Consider the following 16,539-nt stretch of genomic DNA (forward strand, 5'->3'; position numbering starts at 1 on the left):
GAGGCCATGGATGCTGAGATTGTAGCCCTGGTTTCTAATAATACTTGGACTCTTACTCCTTTGCCTTCAAACAAAAAGGCTATTGGATGTAAATGGGTTTATAGGGTGAAATACAAGGCAGATGGTTCTGTAGAGAGGTATAAAGCAAGACTTATTGCTAAGGGTTTTACTCAGCAAGAGGGATTGGATTTTACTGATACTTTCTCTCCGGTTGCCAAGCTCACTACTGTTAAGACTCTTCTTGCCATATTTGCTGTGAAAGGATGGCATTTGGTCCAATTAGATGTCAACAATGCCTTCTTGAATGGTGATCTTCATGAGGAGGTGTATATACAGCTCCCTCAAGGCTTTCATAGCAAAGGGAGGAATGTTGTTTGCAAATTGAATAAATCTAAGGCTATGAAAGGTAATCAAGCAGCATGGTTTTAAGAAATCTAAGGTTGACTACTCACTATTTACAAAGAAGTTTAATGATTCTTTCATAGTTTTGGTGGTTTATGTTGATGACATTCTCATAGCAAGCAACAATGTTCAAGCACTTGAGGAACTTAAGGTTTCTTTAGATTAGCATTTTAAACTTAAAGACCTTGGAGGTTTAAAATACTTTCTTGGTCTTGAGGTAGCTAGATCAGACAAAGGGATTACTTTGTGTCAACAAAAATATGCATTAGAGGTCTTAAAGGATGCTGGAATGTCAGCTTGCAGGCCTAGTAAGGTGCCAATGGAACATAATTTGAAATTAAGCAAATTTCAAGGAAAACTGCTATCTAATCCAAGTGTGTACAAAAGGTTGGTGGGCAGACTGTTGATTTAACTATCACTAGGCCAGACATTGCATATCTTGTTCACAAGTTAAGCCAATTCATGACAAAACCTAGGAAGCCTCATCTGGATGCGGTTTATAAGGTGTTGCAGTACATAAAAGGCTGTCCTGGACAAGGTATCTTGCTATCTGCTACATCTAATTTCCACTTGAAAGCATATACAGATGCTGATTGGGCATCTTGCATTGATACCAAAAGGTCTACTATAGGGTATTGCATATTTTTGGGTGATTCTCTAGTGTCATGGAAGTCCAAGAAACAGTCCATAGTGTCAAGATCTTCTGTTGAAGCAGAATATAGGGCCATGGCTCTCACTGTTTGTGAAATGACTTGGTTACTAGCTTTATTGAAGGATTTAGAGATTTATCATCCTCAACCTGCTCTTATGTTTTGTGACAATCAAGCTGCCATTTACAATGGAGAAAATCCAGTGTTTCACAAAAGAACCAAACACATAGAGGTGGACTGCCATCTAGTCAGAGATAAGGTGCAAGATAATGTTGTTAGGTTGTTCTTTACTCCTACACATTCAGAATTGGCATATTTGCTTACAAAAGCTCTCAACAGTCAACAATGAAATACTTATTGGGCAAGATGAATGTTGTGAACATCCGTAGTTTAGCTTCTCATCTTGAGGGGGAATATCAAAATAATGTTGACTACAAATATCACAAACAGAAGAAGAAAGAAGATTTGAGTGGCTTAAGCTAATGAAGATAAAGTGTAGTTGGAGAAGTTGACTCAGGTAGAGAGGCAGAGCATCAGAACAGAGTAATGGAAGATTAGCATTTGGGCTTGATATACGAAAGTCATGATTAATACAACTTGTAGTTTACAATGTAATGTATATATACACACGTGTAATTTACTGATTGGTTGTAAGTAAGTAGATCCGTATAATGTGGGAGTAGTTAGTTGTAGGTTATCTAGTCTGGTGATTGTTCTGGTATATAAATACCTCTTGTATTCAAAGTTCTTAATTATTGCAATTAACAGAAAATTTCTAAAATCTTGGTCTTCTCTCTAGCTTGTTATCAATTCCTCTCTTTTCTAGCTCTCTGTTTTCTTATAGAATGAAACTACTAAGAAGAATGTTAAGATACTATATATTAACAAGAGTGGGAATCTTTTTGTCTTTCATGTATTAGATTAGATGTCTCACCTGTACTCAGTTTGACGGCTAGAGGCCACAAATGATCAGTAAGCCAGTTCCACGGTGAAATAAATATAATGATCAGAAGGTTGAATACAACCCAAACTTGATTGACCCCAAGGTACCATAGGCTAAATCGTCTAGTACTTGGGACCATGTTGTTTTGGTAAGGTTTACCACGTGTGCAAGCATTCATAGCATAAAGTAGAATATAAAAAATGAGACAGATAATATGTATTCTATGTTTATAATTGAGGTCGTTGAAGCTGGTATGATTATAATTTGTAAGCATACATTATTTTCAACATAACGTACTTATTCTTCAAGCAGTCAAGAACTCAATCTAAACTCAAACGTACTTGTTAATACATGATGCATGACAAAAGCTCATGAAACTCACGTACATATTGATACATAGAAATAGACTTGTGCTTATGTAGCTTTCCAAGAAGAAAGTGGTGGGGTTTCAGAATCCTTCCAAGTTGGAACGTCATTTGAATATCTGTCACCCTTCACGACATCCTCAGCAGCAAATGATTCAAGTTCAACCATTTCTTCTGGTGTCAGTTTCACAGACAGAGCTCCAATGTTTTGGTTAAAATTTTCAATCTTGGTGGTTCCAGGTATGGGACACACGCCCTTTCCTTGGTGATGAACCCAAGCCAGTGCTAGCTGTGATGGGGTGCATCCCTTCCTTGCTGCCATTTCATTAACACGCTCAAATATGGTTTTGTTATGCTCCATATTTTCAGGTTGGAACCTGGGTAGGAACTGCAAGTAGCAACTACATATATAAGCTAGCATGAGGACTGAATCACGAAACAACAGTGAAGACTTTCATGGAGGCAGGGTCACTACTCATTCTGTCATTAATAAAGCCAATGATAATTACAAATTAAAATACTTATTGTAATCAGCATCAAGACTTCGTCACTAAAAATAATTTTGAGGTAGCATAATTTATAAAGGCAATGATGAATATAAAGTTTTAACAAATTCCATAACACATCTATTTAGGTCTGTAGGCATCCACAGTTGCTGTTCCCTGGCTTAATGATGAGGACAACACACCTTATTAGATTGGATTTCTTATGTAGTTGGATTAGTTCGTAGATCATGCCTATGAACTTGCTAGAAAATGTGAGTTAGCTTCTAGATCCCTGTTTGTGAGGTATCCTAAAATCTGTAGTGTCACCACCAGTCCTCTATCTTCAAGTAGCAAGCCTCAATTCACCTTACCCCCTAGGCCTCAACTCACCTTACCCCCTCTTATGCCCAACACAATTAGTGCACCATTAGCTAGGGATGATAAAGGAAAAGGAGTGGTGTGTGAATAATCAAAGATAGGTTCCCACCTACAATGCTTTAAATCGCAAGGCTTTGGTCATATTGCTGCCAAATGCCCAACTAAGGCCCTTATTCTTTATGAAGAGGAGAAAGAGAATAAAGAGGAAGATATAGAAGAAGTGTATGAACCCAACATGGCTGAAATCAATGTCAGAGATGATTAATGCGAGGAAAGCCTTAAACTTGGTTGCATTCAAACGATACCAACTCACAACCCATGAGAGTGATCTAGAAAAGACACAGTGAGTATTCCATTTCCCATGTCAACCAATATGCATGTGAAAGTCCCAAAATTGAAAGCATGATTCCATTTGAAGTAAAGTCTAGGAAGCCTTTAGGTAGTCTCCCATTTCACCCCATGATAGGGCACTTGAGTCAACAGGAACATATAAGCATCACGAGGTAAGTAAACAATTTCCAGAAAATGATAATCCCTATAAAATTCATGCAAGTTCAGATTACACGAAATTTCAAGCACAGGATTTTATCATGGTTCCAAGTAAGCAATTGCAAGCTTGTAGTACTGAATCAGTCAAAATATTGAAACATACTGGACCAAATGCATATATTGTTGATTTTCATACTGATTATAAAAATGACTCCATCTTTAATAGTGAGAATTTGGCTATTTAAAAAGGTCCAGCAGTTTATTACCAACCCCATGATTTTGTCCAAATCCCTATACCAGCACGTAAATAAAATATTGATGCTATTTTAGATGAACAGGTTATTTCTACTAGGGATGGAGAAATTTAGTGGTACCTAGTTCGCTGGAAGGGACGACCAATATTGGACTACACTTGGATCACAAGAGATGAACTGCAGCAACTTGATGCGGATTTACTAGAGTACTACTCAGAGTTATATTTGATGGGGCCGAGTCTTCCCCACCCCAGGAGGGTTGATGAGGACAACACACCTTATTAGATTGGATTTCTTATGTAGTTGGATTAGTTTAGGATTCCATTTTATTTTGAGTTCAAATAAGGATTAGACAATTAGATAAGGATTGGCCTTTAGATAATTATCAGTTTAAAGTTTTATGGTTTATGAACTTTGATTCTTGCAAGCTCTATATAATGGCTTCAAGTGGTTTATGTTTTATTAGACTTTTTTTTTTTTTTATAGGTAATAAAAGTTTTATTGATAGTACAAGTGCAATGTGTTTACGATTGTAAACTCACAGCAAAGAATAAAAAAAAATCAAATAGAAACTCTAACAAAAATAAGGAAAAAAGACAAGGAAATACAATGTGTAAGACCCCAAATATGAGACCACTCAAACAAGGTCCTAGCTAGCAAATTCTTCAATAGATAAATAGGTCTCTCAGTGTCCTCAAAAGTTCAAGCGTTGCTTTCCTTCCATACTCACCACTTAAGACATGCTAGTACCATATTCCAAACATTTGAAGAATAATTCCCCCAATCAATTCCTCCAAGCGAAAAGAAGAGAGACAACTGTATTCACTATTTGGCATCACCCACTGAACCCCAAACAAAAGAAAAACCTCACTCCACAAAGCATGAGCAAAACTACAATGTAGTAAAAGGTAATCCACAATTTCCTTATCACATGGACATAGGCAAAACCAACTAACAAGAGACAAGTTCTTTTTAACAAGGTTATCTATTGTAAGAATCCCAACCCTAGTAGTAGTCCATAAAAAGAAAGACAACCTTTTAGGTATCTTAACACACCAAATGCTTTGACAAGGGAAAGAAACAGAAGTTGCTTTCAAAAAAGAATTATAAAGGGAGTGCACAAAAAAAATACCATAAACGATTCAACTGCCAAATCATAACATCATCAACCACCCCCCTTGGAATTTTGGCAGAAACATGCCCAAAGAAAGAGAAAAATTCCCCGTTTCCCAGTCATTAAACTCATGACGGAAAAGTAAGTTCCAACTCCTACCTCCCCCATCTAGTGCATATAAAATCAGATCAGAAATCAGAGCATCTAGAACCACAGCACAGACAAAAAATTCCTGATATAACTCCTTCAAAGAAACAAGACCGCTCCAAGAGTCGTGCTAGAACCAAATGCGCATACACTCACCCGCTACATACACCACATGACTGCACCTTTCCTAATGTTCTTCCACAACCCACAGCCTTGTGTCCCTCTAACAACTCTATTGATTAATGAAATTCAGATGGGAGGGTTTCCAATTCATTGGGTGCTGATTCCTAACATCTTAAGTGTTGATGGCTAAGTTTTCTTGCTTGGTGCCAATTCCAAGCGACCCCTAGGTGCTGATTCTTAGGGTTTATCTTTTATTTTTCTTGTTCTTTTATTTTCTCTTAAATGTCCTGCATCACTTAATTTTCATGACTCTAAAAGATTCCAGAAGGCAGTACAAATGACATAAACTGAGGTAGGAAAATAAAAATTGTAATCTAGGTATGCCATGCTTAATTTATTCGGTTCAATCAGTATGTTGTGCCATTGAAGTATTGGCATATATTAAAATCAGTATCTTTCAAGTAGTACAACATCCAAAAAGTCAAAAACTTCTTTCATAGATGACTTACAAAGATTCTAGAATTGATTATTAAAATTCTTTGGAGCAATGACAAAATAGCAACAAACAATTAGTCCATAACCATTACATAAAAATAGTTTTCTGCAAAACGAAAAGGAGTTAAATGGGAAAATATTCTATTTCAAGAAAACTGATCTAGAAAGAGGTTAAAAAATTGTATTATAGAGAAGAACCAAATATTCTGAATGGCTAAATGATAAATGAGGTAGTATACAATAACAAATATACAATAGACGACATCTGTACTATGAAGTTATCAGCAAAACATTTAGACATTGAAAATCACTTGTTTAGATTATTAGATTACATGTATACTATAACCACTAACGAAGTTGGTAACAAGTCAAACCTTATATGCTGTATTATTAGTTCATTAAGAGAATCAGGCAAAGCATATAGATATTTGCAAGGTCAATCAGCATGTGAGCCAACTGAGGAGATAAAATCTCTAATAATGCACTGATGATGCTGTAAAACTGTGAAACTAAATGCATGTATATCTCATTTCGAAGCACAACATTTGAGTGATGGACCTACAAACCTTTCGGAAATCATCGTCCGTCAGATTTTCAAGAAACTTAGACCCAGACGAAAAGAACCCTCGTCCTAGAGGACTGTATGCCACAATCCCAATCCCTAGTTCCCTGAACAATTAGGAGAGTAAATTTAAATTTTGAACCATAATTATTATATACCTTAAAATGCAATTGTAATTGACACCTCACCTGCAAGTAGGAATTATTTCTTCCTCCACATCTCTAGACCACAAAGACCACTCTAGCTGCACAGCAGTTATGGGATGAACCGCATGTGCCCTTCTGATTGTAGAAGCAGAGGCCTCAGATAGACCTATATACTTCACTTTACCCTCTTCAACTAGTTTCTTGAGTTCTCCAATCTTACAATACAAAGGAGGTTAGAATTAGAGGATGCTCAATAGCAAGATTTTAAAAGATGCATAATGGGACATATTAAGAGAAAATAGAATTAGAGGATGCTCAACAACAAGATTTTAAAAGATGCATAATGGGACACATTAAGAGAAAATAGTGGCAACAAATGTAACAACTAAGCTAGCTAACAAAGAGATAACTGCAAGATAATCACTGTAACGATAGTATATTGATATGTAATTAGACTACTTAGAATATGATAAATGCCAAATTATAATGCTTGCTGATCATTATCTGACAGTCATGATAGGATAGGTTCATGGTTACATGTTCTTAGGCAAATGGTAGTTTCCTTTATTCAAAGATCTCATAAATAATTACAAAATAATTTAACAATGATGATCACTTACAGTGAAGCATGAAGCTAAATTTAAATATGCATATTGATAGTGATCATATGTCAAAATATGACGCCTTCACAACAATGCTCATTAATCCTTCAAAAGGAGCACAAGTAAAACATGGTGCCTTTGACTCTCTCTCTCCCCAAAAGGAAATGTGAAGTCACTAAAAATATATATTAAATATAAAAATGAATTCAGAATATTGATTTCTTGAATTTGCCTAGGATGCCGTCCAAAATATTAGGGATGTGGAGATACAGATAAGAATGGGGGATGGGGTGAAGTTGTATGAAATACACTATATAGAAAAGTGAAAAAATGAGTTCATCAAAACAAAAGCGATAGTTGATTCCCGCATTAATTCAATATTCAGTTCAATCAATTAAAAAAAAAAAAATCATTAGTTTGATTCCCTCACTCAGTTGAATTGATTGAAGTAGAATAAAGGAGAAAATGAGGAGTTCCTAATTTGGTTTGCTTTTGTCGTCATTCATACGCATGATCTTCTTCCAATACTCTAAACTATAATGGAAATGTGAAAGAAGGTTTCAGTTCTTCCAATATGAATGAGCAAAAGAGGCAAGCGAGAACAAACTTCTACTTTTTTGGCACCACAAGTATAGAATGGAGAAGGAAGTCCACACAATGTTCATGTTTAAAAATATGAAAGTAAAAAGGCTTACGATAGTGTTCCTGAGAGAGGAAACTACAAAAAGGAGAGTGTAACAAAGTGTGGCTAAATATCCTGCACTCTTTTTTCTGAATGACATTCTCTAAATCTTGGATCTTCAGTCAAATCTTAATATGGCATTTCACTGAGACAGGATATGACTCCAACGGGGACTTTTAAAATCAGAAGACAAAATCAGCTCAACTCTAAATGGAATCTGAACAGATTCTGCTCATGTTGTTCAAATAATTATCAGGAAATAGACAATGAAAAAAAGAAAAGATAATAGGCTTAATTTCTGTAAAAGGGGATTTCTCTACTGCCAACATTTCTGGTTCTATTTCTGAATTGAATGCATACACTCTATTTCCACCAGCTATTGTTTGGTAAAATCCAATTGAACAAAAATTTACAAAGCAAAAGAGTTAGATTAACACTTAAAATTGAAGAAATACATGCTAACAAAGATCATGAGTTGAAACCAAGAAGAGAACATAAACAGGATAAAATACGGAGATCGATTGTGACATGCCATGACATTGGAAAACCTGCCGCCATAGACATTTGCCTCAACTTAGGCTTTACTGCATTACTTTATCTAAAAATGGAGTGACCTTTGTAAGCTAGAAAGAACTTTGAAAGGAACAAAGCACACTAGATTGGAGAATTTTGGAACAAAGATTGTATAATATAATAATGCTTACAAACACTTAGAACTAAATAGTCCCTCCCCTATTTTTATTTTTATAGAAATACAATGGTCTTTATTGTGTGGAAGTTAGTTACAGATACATTAAGATAAGGCTGTGAGAGTTAAAAAATGTATATTCCAGTTCCAGCCATCACATATATATGCAAAGAATAATTTTTGATATAATGAAAAGATAAACGGAGATGGTACTATATATAGAGGACAAAATTTAGGCATAGTACTTTAAGTGCTGTTCCTCAAGTTTTCCTATTAAGGTTCAATTATGTGGATACTTAACTAAAAAATACACTTCAATCCTATGAACAAAAATCTGCATGACAGAATTTTATAAAAGAACCTAAGTAATAGCACTTAAATACTGTACCTAAGTCTCGCCCATATATATATATAAGGTCCGGTTAATGTATGCCCTTAGGACATACATTATCAAATCCGTTTTTAGAAAATTTTTATTGGGAATTGAAAAACGTGTATATATATATATATATAAATATATATATATGGAATTGTCGATAGAAATTAATTTCAGGGGACATTAAAAAAGCACAAGACTGCTACTACTTAAGACTTGATATCTGAATCTGATATGAATTAACTAACCGTGGCTTCAATGGGAACGCGGGTGTCAACACGATGCTGATAGTAGAGATCAATACAATCAATATTGAGGCGCTTCAAACTGGCCTCACAAGCTGCTCTCACATACCCTGGATCGCCACGGACTTCCATCTTCCCATCCGCAAAGCTACCGCCAAACTTTGTTGCCAATTCCACCTTCTCTCTTACCCCTCCCTTCAAAGCCTGTACCAACCCACCCACGCAAAATGGAAAATTAGCTAGGAAAGTAGTAGGAACACGTACAACATTTTAAATTAGTACCTTTCCAAGGAGGATTTCATTGGTGAAGGGGCCATAGACGTCGGAGGTGTCGAGGAAGGTGACACCAGCGTGGATGGCATGGTGGATGAGAGAGATCATGTCTTCATCAGGCTTTGGAGGACCGTAGAAGGCGGACATTCCCATGCACCCTAAACCTTGTGCAGACACCTCCAGTCCCTGTGAACCCAGCTTTATTCTCTCTACTCTTCCACCCATTATTAATTCTTTGCTTCTGCTTTTTTTTCTTCAACAATCAACTTCTAATACTACTTGTTGCAGCTTTATTCTCTCTACTCTTTCTTAATTATCGAAATGCTTAATGCTGGCGTAAGGGCATACGTTTTCTTCGGGTAACTATTCCCTCGCTCCAACAAGAATATATATCATGCCAACTCAACATTTATTTTAGTGTTTCCCACCCAATAAACGATAAACAAGTGACATCAGTTCCAAAAATATCGCATCAGACTACTCTACTAATCTAAACAAAAAGAGCATTTGACCCTGTTAATTTGTGGGTAGGTTCGGATCAGGCCAAAAATTTGAAGTTACTATGCTTATCTATTATTTTTACCCATTATATTTATATGAATGTGTAGTCTAGATTTGTAACGTAAAGATCCTTTTATGGTATTGGAGAATTAGAAGACTAAAAGTTACAAAGAAATAATATAATCTGGAATTCTAAGCACAAATTACATTTGTTTTTACTATAAATTTCCTGTTAATTTTGTTTCCATTATCAGTTGTGTTAATAAAATATTTTTATTTTCTGTTGTTTATTTATTTGGTTTTTGAAAATTTAAGGAGTGGACTATCAACCTAACGTGGTGTTAGGCTCAGTAGAGTTGTGGTACAAAAGAAAAGGTGGTTGCAAGGAAGTTTTGTATGCAGAGAGCTCATTGTAGGAGAAGGTGGGCAGTCAATGGATAATTTTGATAAGAGGAATTAGACATATTCTTTGACAGGTACAATACTTTGTCTTAGTTTACTGTTGGTAAAGCCGTAAAGGCATGATATAACACATAACGTGCTTATTAGCACGTTTGATGTTCTTAATTGTGTCTTCAATGTCATTGTTGCTGGTGATACTTACTACACAGCTATTACCATTTTCTTTCATGACTGTTTCATTGGTGGATATCATTTTCGATTTACTGAATTTATACATTTCATTTAGTAAAAGTTTGGGGTTTAATTATTCCCAAAATGAGTGAATGAAATTCCGTTTTCTTTCTTTGAATTTGTTTTTGATACCATCAGATTTGTTGGAAATTTGTAGTGGCAAAGCTATTCATATATTTTTTGTATTTTACGCTGCAATTACTAGTACTGTTTAATGCCTATGATTGTGTTAGGTACTTTAATTTCTTATTCTTATGTGAGTGCCTTCTTCTTTTTTGCACAGATAAATCTCCAAGGCTGGAGCTTAAATGCTGTAAAACATTGAAAGAGAATATCAAGTAGCTTATGCTGGGTTATTGATGGAAGATGTGATTTGCAAATTGTCTCACTATCTATATTTATGAATGTTGAGAAAAGAAGACATTTGAGGTCTTCTACTAAGGCAATTGTATGATCGCAAGTTGTTTTGAGAGCCATAATTTAAGAAAAAAGTCTTATAAGTAGATTGTTTCATTTCATGTTTGTCATACAACTTTCATATATGAATAGTGGACAATTATATTGTTTTCAAGTTTGTTTTCCGCGGAGTTATTGTTTTCAAGTTTGTAATTGCAAATATTATCTTCAAGCCAATTAGGATACAATAAAGCATGCTTGAGTTTTCATCATTATATATAGAGGTGGACCTCACCCAAAGGTGAAAAAAAATTCTGAAGTAAAGACTGATCTAGTTTTAAGCAGAATTTTATGATTGCACAACAATTTACTCATAAAGCTCAAATTCAAATTTGATGTATTAAATTGTTTTGTAAATTGATCATAATTGTTGGATTTGAGAAAAATTGAAGATTGAATGGCTAAACATTTTGGCAACACAAATTAGAGAGCACATCAATGTATTTGGTTCATCTTAATACAATTAAATTTTGCTCATATTGAACAAAAGTCCTTTGTAAGGTTAATTTTTAGCAAAAGAAAATGAGAACCCCGAAGTCATCTCCAAGACTATTTGCAAATTGTTTAGATTGGAGGAACTGTAATCACCCTCCAAAATTATTAGCCTCTCCCTTAATGAATTTTACGGCCTTCATCCACAATTGTCTTAGTCAAAGATGCATGTATAGAAATGAACTTTATTACATTTAAAAATAGTCATCATTTTCATATAGAATCTAACATTTTTGTTTAGCCACATTAGTTACAAAATGTATCCAAAAGAGTTGTTACAAAAGGTATCAATTGTCCAAATTGTTAGATATGCCATCCAAAAACTGTCCAAGTCAAATATGTTGCCCAAAAATATTGTCCACCAGTTGTGCATACATCTGTGCAGTTTGCTATTCCAAAAAACTGTCCAAAAATGTTCTCCATCATTCTTCAGAATCTTGTGGTAGGGCCCTAGGGAAAAAAAAATGTATATGTTAAAGGGCCTTTTTTTTTCTTCCTAATGTAAAAAGTTGATAAAGTAACATATTGTACCTAGCTCATGTGTGACATTTACGTACTTTCTTGAAGTATTCATGTATAACTAAACATGGGATAAGCAATAAACAACTCCAGGGAAAATAATGATGATTGAATATCTCCTAAGAAAAAGAGGAAATAGTAACAAATGGTTTAACATAACAAGCAAAGCTAAGAAAAAAAGAGAGATTAAAATAGTAATTTTGAACATACCATGTCTCATAGAACTAGCTTGCGGAGCTAGTGAACTAGGTGCATATTTTACACTTCTTCTCATCTTTTCCACTTCTTCTCAATAGTCTCATCTGTTAACAGGGCACAACCAATTAAAACATTGTTCCAATGACGGTTGATTCCCACAAATGGTGCACATATTAAGTTATTCTTATTAGTTCAATAAGTGGTATAAAAAATAGCATTCTCAAAACAGTCACAATCTAATTTTGATCCACCATCTCCCCTTTTCAAATGCCAAACCCCTTGTTTAAAGCATATTTATTATAAAGGTTATATGCTTCTCCTTAGGAACTCACTAGCATTCCAAGTTTAATTTCATAGTATTTACCCAATATTATATTTCATGATTTTCACTTTTTTTCATTGTCACCAACTGTATCAAGAGCATTTTCTGAAAAATCCGTTACTAGTCTAGCCTAATCATGAAAAAGAATATTGAATGAACAACTTGAATAGACAAAACTCATAGTTTTCCATAATTACACAACCAGAGACTTAAACTAAAAAAAGACAAAGGAAGAGATAGATTGAATACCTTAGTGGAGACTTTTAGAAAGAGACTAACTATTGGAATCAATTCCTTCAACAAACCGAATAGAACAGAAGCATCACATCCCTGCACCAATGCCAAATTCAAAGAGAGACAGATCAGTTTCAGTATCTAGATGAGTTTCTTAAACTCTTTGTTTCACAAAATTGGGATATATATCAAAAACAAACTTCCTGTTTACGCTATCACATATACAACAAGTTTCAAGTTCTAGTATTCCTATCTATCTCCTTTGCACGCTAAAATGAGCCTTTGCATTATTTTGTGTGGTGATAAGTGAAAAAACCCATCTATAGTTGCAAAGAAATAAAAAGAAACTGAAAAATTTGTCTCCTTTCCACACTCAGATACGCCTCCCAGCAGTAGTTTGCAAGTAAATAAAAAGAAGATGTGAAAAGGTATTGAAAAGAAGCAGATAAAAAGGAAAAATTACCCCTTTGCGTTGTTGAGTGTCGGAATTAGTGACTAAGAAAGTGGTGCGGGTTCTGACGATGACGCTAGAAATAGAACAAAGATGATTTTTGAGGTTTTCAGAGGATACAAATTCCGATCTCGCTGGACCAACAAAGCACGACAATGGCTGTATTTGGCAATGAGGTCTGGGGTGAGAGAGAGAGAAAGGAGAGGGAGCATTTGAGACAGAGAGAAACATTTACAATTTCAAGTTTGGTAAAGTGTGGAAGAAAGTGGCACTGGTTTGAAATTTTTTAGGATAAAATTGTCTTTTGCTTTGGTCCAGTGCAACAGGCTAATGTGGTTATTTTGATCACTCATTTATTGGATAAGAAATATCAAAATAGATGCTAAGTTGGTATTACTGAAACATTATATACTTTCTCCACTCCCACCCCCACTCTCTATTGGAGGAATTGAGTTTTAAAGTTAAAAAAAAAATAATTAATTTCAACCATTAAATATAAAAAAAAATGAATAATAGTAAGAAAAAGTTGTGAGAGAATTGGAGTGAATTGCAAGGAGCAATTGTTAAATGTAATTGCACCAGATTCTAATCCCTATTATAGGACGGTCCCATTTTTTTCCTTTTCTTTAAATGGTCCGTTTGGTTGGAGGGATGAAAGTGGGAGGATAGAAAATAAAGAGGGAATAGAAAAGTTTTTAGTTTTCCATCATGATGTTTGGTTTGAGAGTAAAAAATGGAGGAATAAAAAATATAGTTTGTATAAATTTATTTTCATGCCCCTAATTGATAAAAAAAAATAACAAATAAGAAAAAAAAATACAAATGAACAAAAAAATAAAAGCACCAAAAAAATAAAAGCACCAAAAGTGTACAGAGAAGGACAAAAAAAAGTTAAAGAACGAAAATAAATAATAATACTAATAATAATAAAAAAGAGGAAAAGGACAAAAAGAAAACTAAAGGAGATTAGAAAAAGGAAAAGGACAAAAAAAACTAAAAAAAAGTATAACAAAAAGAAAAAAGAAAAGAAACAGCTAACACGAAAGATAACTGCAAACAAACACTCCCTAAGATAACTAAAAAGATGGACTTGTTGTTGAGGTGATAACGGCTGATTTAATTAGTCATGAATATACCTTTCTAAAAGAAAAAAAATAAAAAGAAATTAGTTATGAGTATCATTCCTATGATTTTTTTAATTTATAGAGTTTCAATTTATAGCAATTACTTCTGAATAATTAATTACTCCAAAAATATGATTTGATTTCAAAAATATGATTCGATCTCCTTGTTTTCTGTTGAAATAAATCTTTCAATGAAGCCTATTAGGTGATATTAATTGAAAATTGACATTGACGGCACATAACTGCATAAGCATTTTTTGATAATCATAACCGCATAGGCATATATGCACTGGCTAATAGCAAAAGTAAAACAATAAGTAGGATACAAAAATCATCAAAAAGTCCACAATCTTTCGAGTTAAATTTATTTTTCAAAATTTTTTAAAAATAACTACTTAAATATATGCACTTTCCTATGTTTACCAAAATTTTTTCGTTTTAATATTTTTCCTTGTATTGTTGATTGAAATAATGGAATTGTTCCAATTGAATAACTTGACAGCTTTACTTTTCTTTATTAGGCTTTTGAGTGGAGTTGTGGTGTGCCTTTATGTTAGAACTCATTTTCCTCTCTCTTGTGTGTGTTTGTTTCTCAAAAAAAGAAAAGAAAAAAAAGCAATACTTAAAAAAAAAAACTTTAATTCTTTTTTAATGCTAAAGTAGGCAATCCACTAAAATGATGCAATTGCTCTCTAAAGCTTACCTTAGTTTCCAATTTGGGGTCAAAATGGCTAAATACCATCTTTGGACAAAATATTTAACATTCTACTACTGTTTGAGAAATATTTAGTAATATACCACTATTTTGAAACTCGAGTTCATGAAGTTTGAGTTTTACATAAAACTTGAGTTTATGAAAATCGAGTTCCAAAAAAATGTGACATGGTGGCAGAGGCTAATATGGTATTTTATAATTTTAAAGTCCACATGGAAATCGAGTTTAGGAAGCTCAAGTTGCTTGTAACATAAAGGGGAAATTACACTAAACCAACCTGTGATTTGACTCGAAGTCATTTTATCTATCTGTGGTTTAAAAAGTGTCACTTTAACCACTTGAGGTAAGGTTTATTAGTCTCCTGTTACCCACATTTGTTATATATATGGATAAATTTGTATTTTTGCTACCCTTTTATATCTCTCTCCTCCCAAAACATTAAAAACTAAAAAAATCAAGAGAAAAAAAGATCTAAAAGTTAGGTTTTATAAAATTTAAAAACAAACATAATATTGTTCTTGCAGTTGGGTCGATTGCTTCTATGGTTGAGTTTTTGTATTTGGGTCGATTGCTTCTATAGCCACCTCCAACAATTTTTTTATTTTACAGTTTTCTGGTAATTGTTCATTTCCTAACTCTATAATTTATAATTTCCTGTGATTGTACATGAGGAGAGCAGATCTAACATTGTCAGTTCTTAAGAAAGTTTGGGTTTTGTGGATTTGATCTAAACTTTGATAGAGTATGAGACATGAATAATTATTTTTTTGAACATTTCTTGAAAGGCCAAATAGTCGAGCCATACATGGTTCTAGGTGCGAAATAGCCAAACAATGTGCAGGTTTTCATTTTCTGACATTGTTGTTCTTGGTGCATGAAAAACTTTAGTTTTAAAATATCAAGAAGGAAAAGCAATTGTACAAGTTATTATATTTAAAATCAAACCTCCATGTATCAGCATTCCCATTAGTTCCATTCACGTGAAATTTTCTATATGGCTTGAAGAATTGCTTTCCAAATTTCACTATCGTAAAGCATCCACAGCAATTAACAACGTGATGCATTAAGTTGTCAAGGGTGGAGTACTAATTGCAAGGCAAGATATTGTTCTATTTTGGATGAGACAGCTAGGAAATAATATAGGTACATAGAATGACTCGCTATAAAATAAGAAGGTACTTAGGATGGTAATTTGTTAATTAACCATATCTCATGGTCGTTTGCTTCCGATGTTAGAATACTTTTTTTTAAGAAGACGATATTTGTATACTTGAATAATTTGTGGAGGCATTATTTGTCAAATACAATTGGTATACAACTATTATACGTCAATTACATAGAGCAACGACCAAGCCTTAGGGCATGTTTGGTAGACTGTAATAGGCTCTGTAATGTAATAGTTATTCCTATGGTCTATTTATTCTTTGGTTTGGTTATGTTTTTATAACAAGGAATAATCATTCTTCATGAATAGC

At 34.0% G+C, this 16,539-nt stretch overlaps 2 protein-coding genes and 1 long non-coding RNA gene across 7 annotated transcripts in view; 2 read left to right on the forward strand and 1 right to left on the reverse strand.

The window, feature by feature from the left end:
* LOC126718888 (IN2-2 protein-like) overlaps window positions 1-9,729 on the reverse strand; it is a 102,465-nt gene extending 92,736 nt beyond the window's left edge. The window contains exons 1-5 of one of the 4 annotated variants that reach the window (XM_050421264.1): window positions 9,429-9,728; window positions 9,150-9,350; window positions 6,596-6,768; window positions 6,412-6,514; window positions 2,823-2,840 (exon numbers count right to left, since the gene is read on the reverse strand). In XM_050421264.1, the coding sequence (XP_050277221.1) occupies window positions 2,832-2,840; window positions 6,412-6,514; window positions 6,596-6,768; window positions 9,150-9,350; window positions 9,429-9,644 (702 nt within the window). In that variant the 5' untranslated portion in view covers window positions 9,645-9,728 and the 3' untranslated portion in view covers window positions 2,823-2,831. Of the gene's footprint in view, window positions 1-2,196; window positions 2,841-6,280; window positions 6,515-6,595; window positions 6,769-9,149; window positions 9,351-9,428 lie in introns of those variants that run through there. The other 3 variants (XM_050421262.1, XM_050421263.1, XR_007653138.1) reach the window with 3 other exon arrangements.
* Window positions 1-16,539, forward strand: part of LOC126718886 (phosphate transporter PHO1 homolog 10-like) — an 81,441-nt gene that overhangs the window by 42,291 nt on the left and 22,611 nt on the right. The window lies entirely within an intron of this gene.
* LOC126718892 (uncharacterized) lies at window positions 9,944-11,032 on the forward strand. Its single transcript, XR_007653139.1, has 2 exons — window positions 9,944-10,396; window positions 10,837-11,032. It is a non-coding gene; the product is annotated as an uncharacterized LOC126718892 (long non-coding RNA).

Source organism: Quercus robur, chromosome 3 (genome assembly GCF_932294415.1).
Source record: "Quercus robur chromosome 3, dhQueRobu3.1, whole genome shotgun sequence".
NCBI lineage: Eukaryota > Viridiplantae > Streptophyta > Magnoliopsida > Fagales > Fagaceae > Quercus > Quercus robur.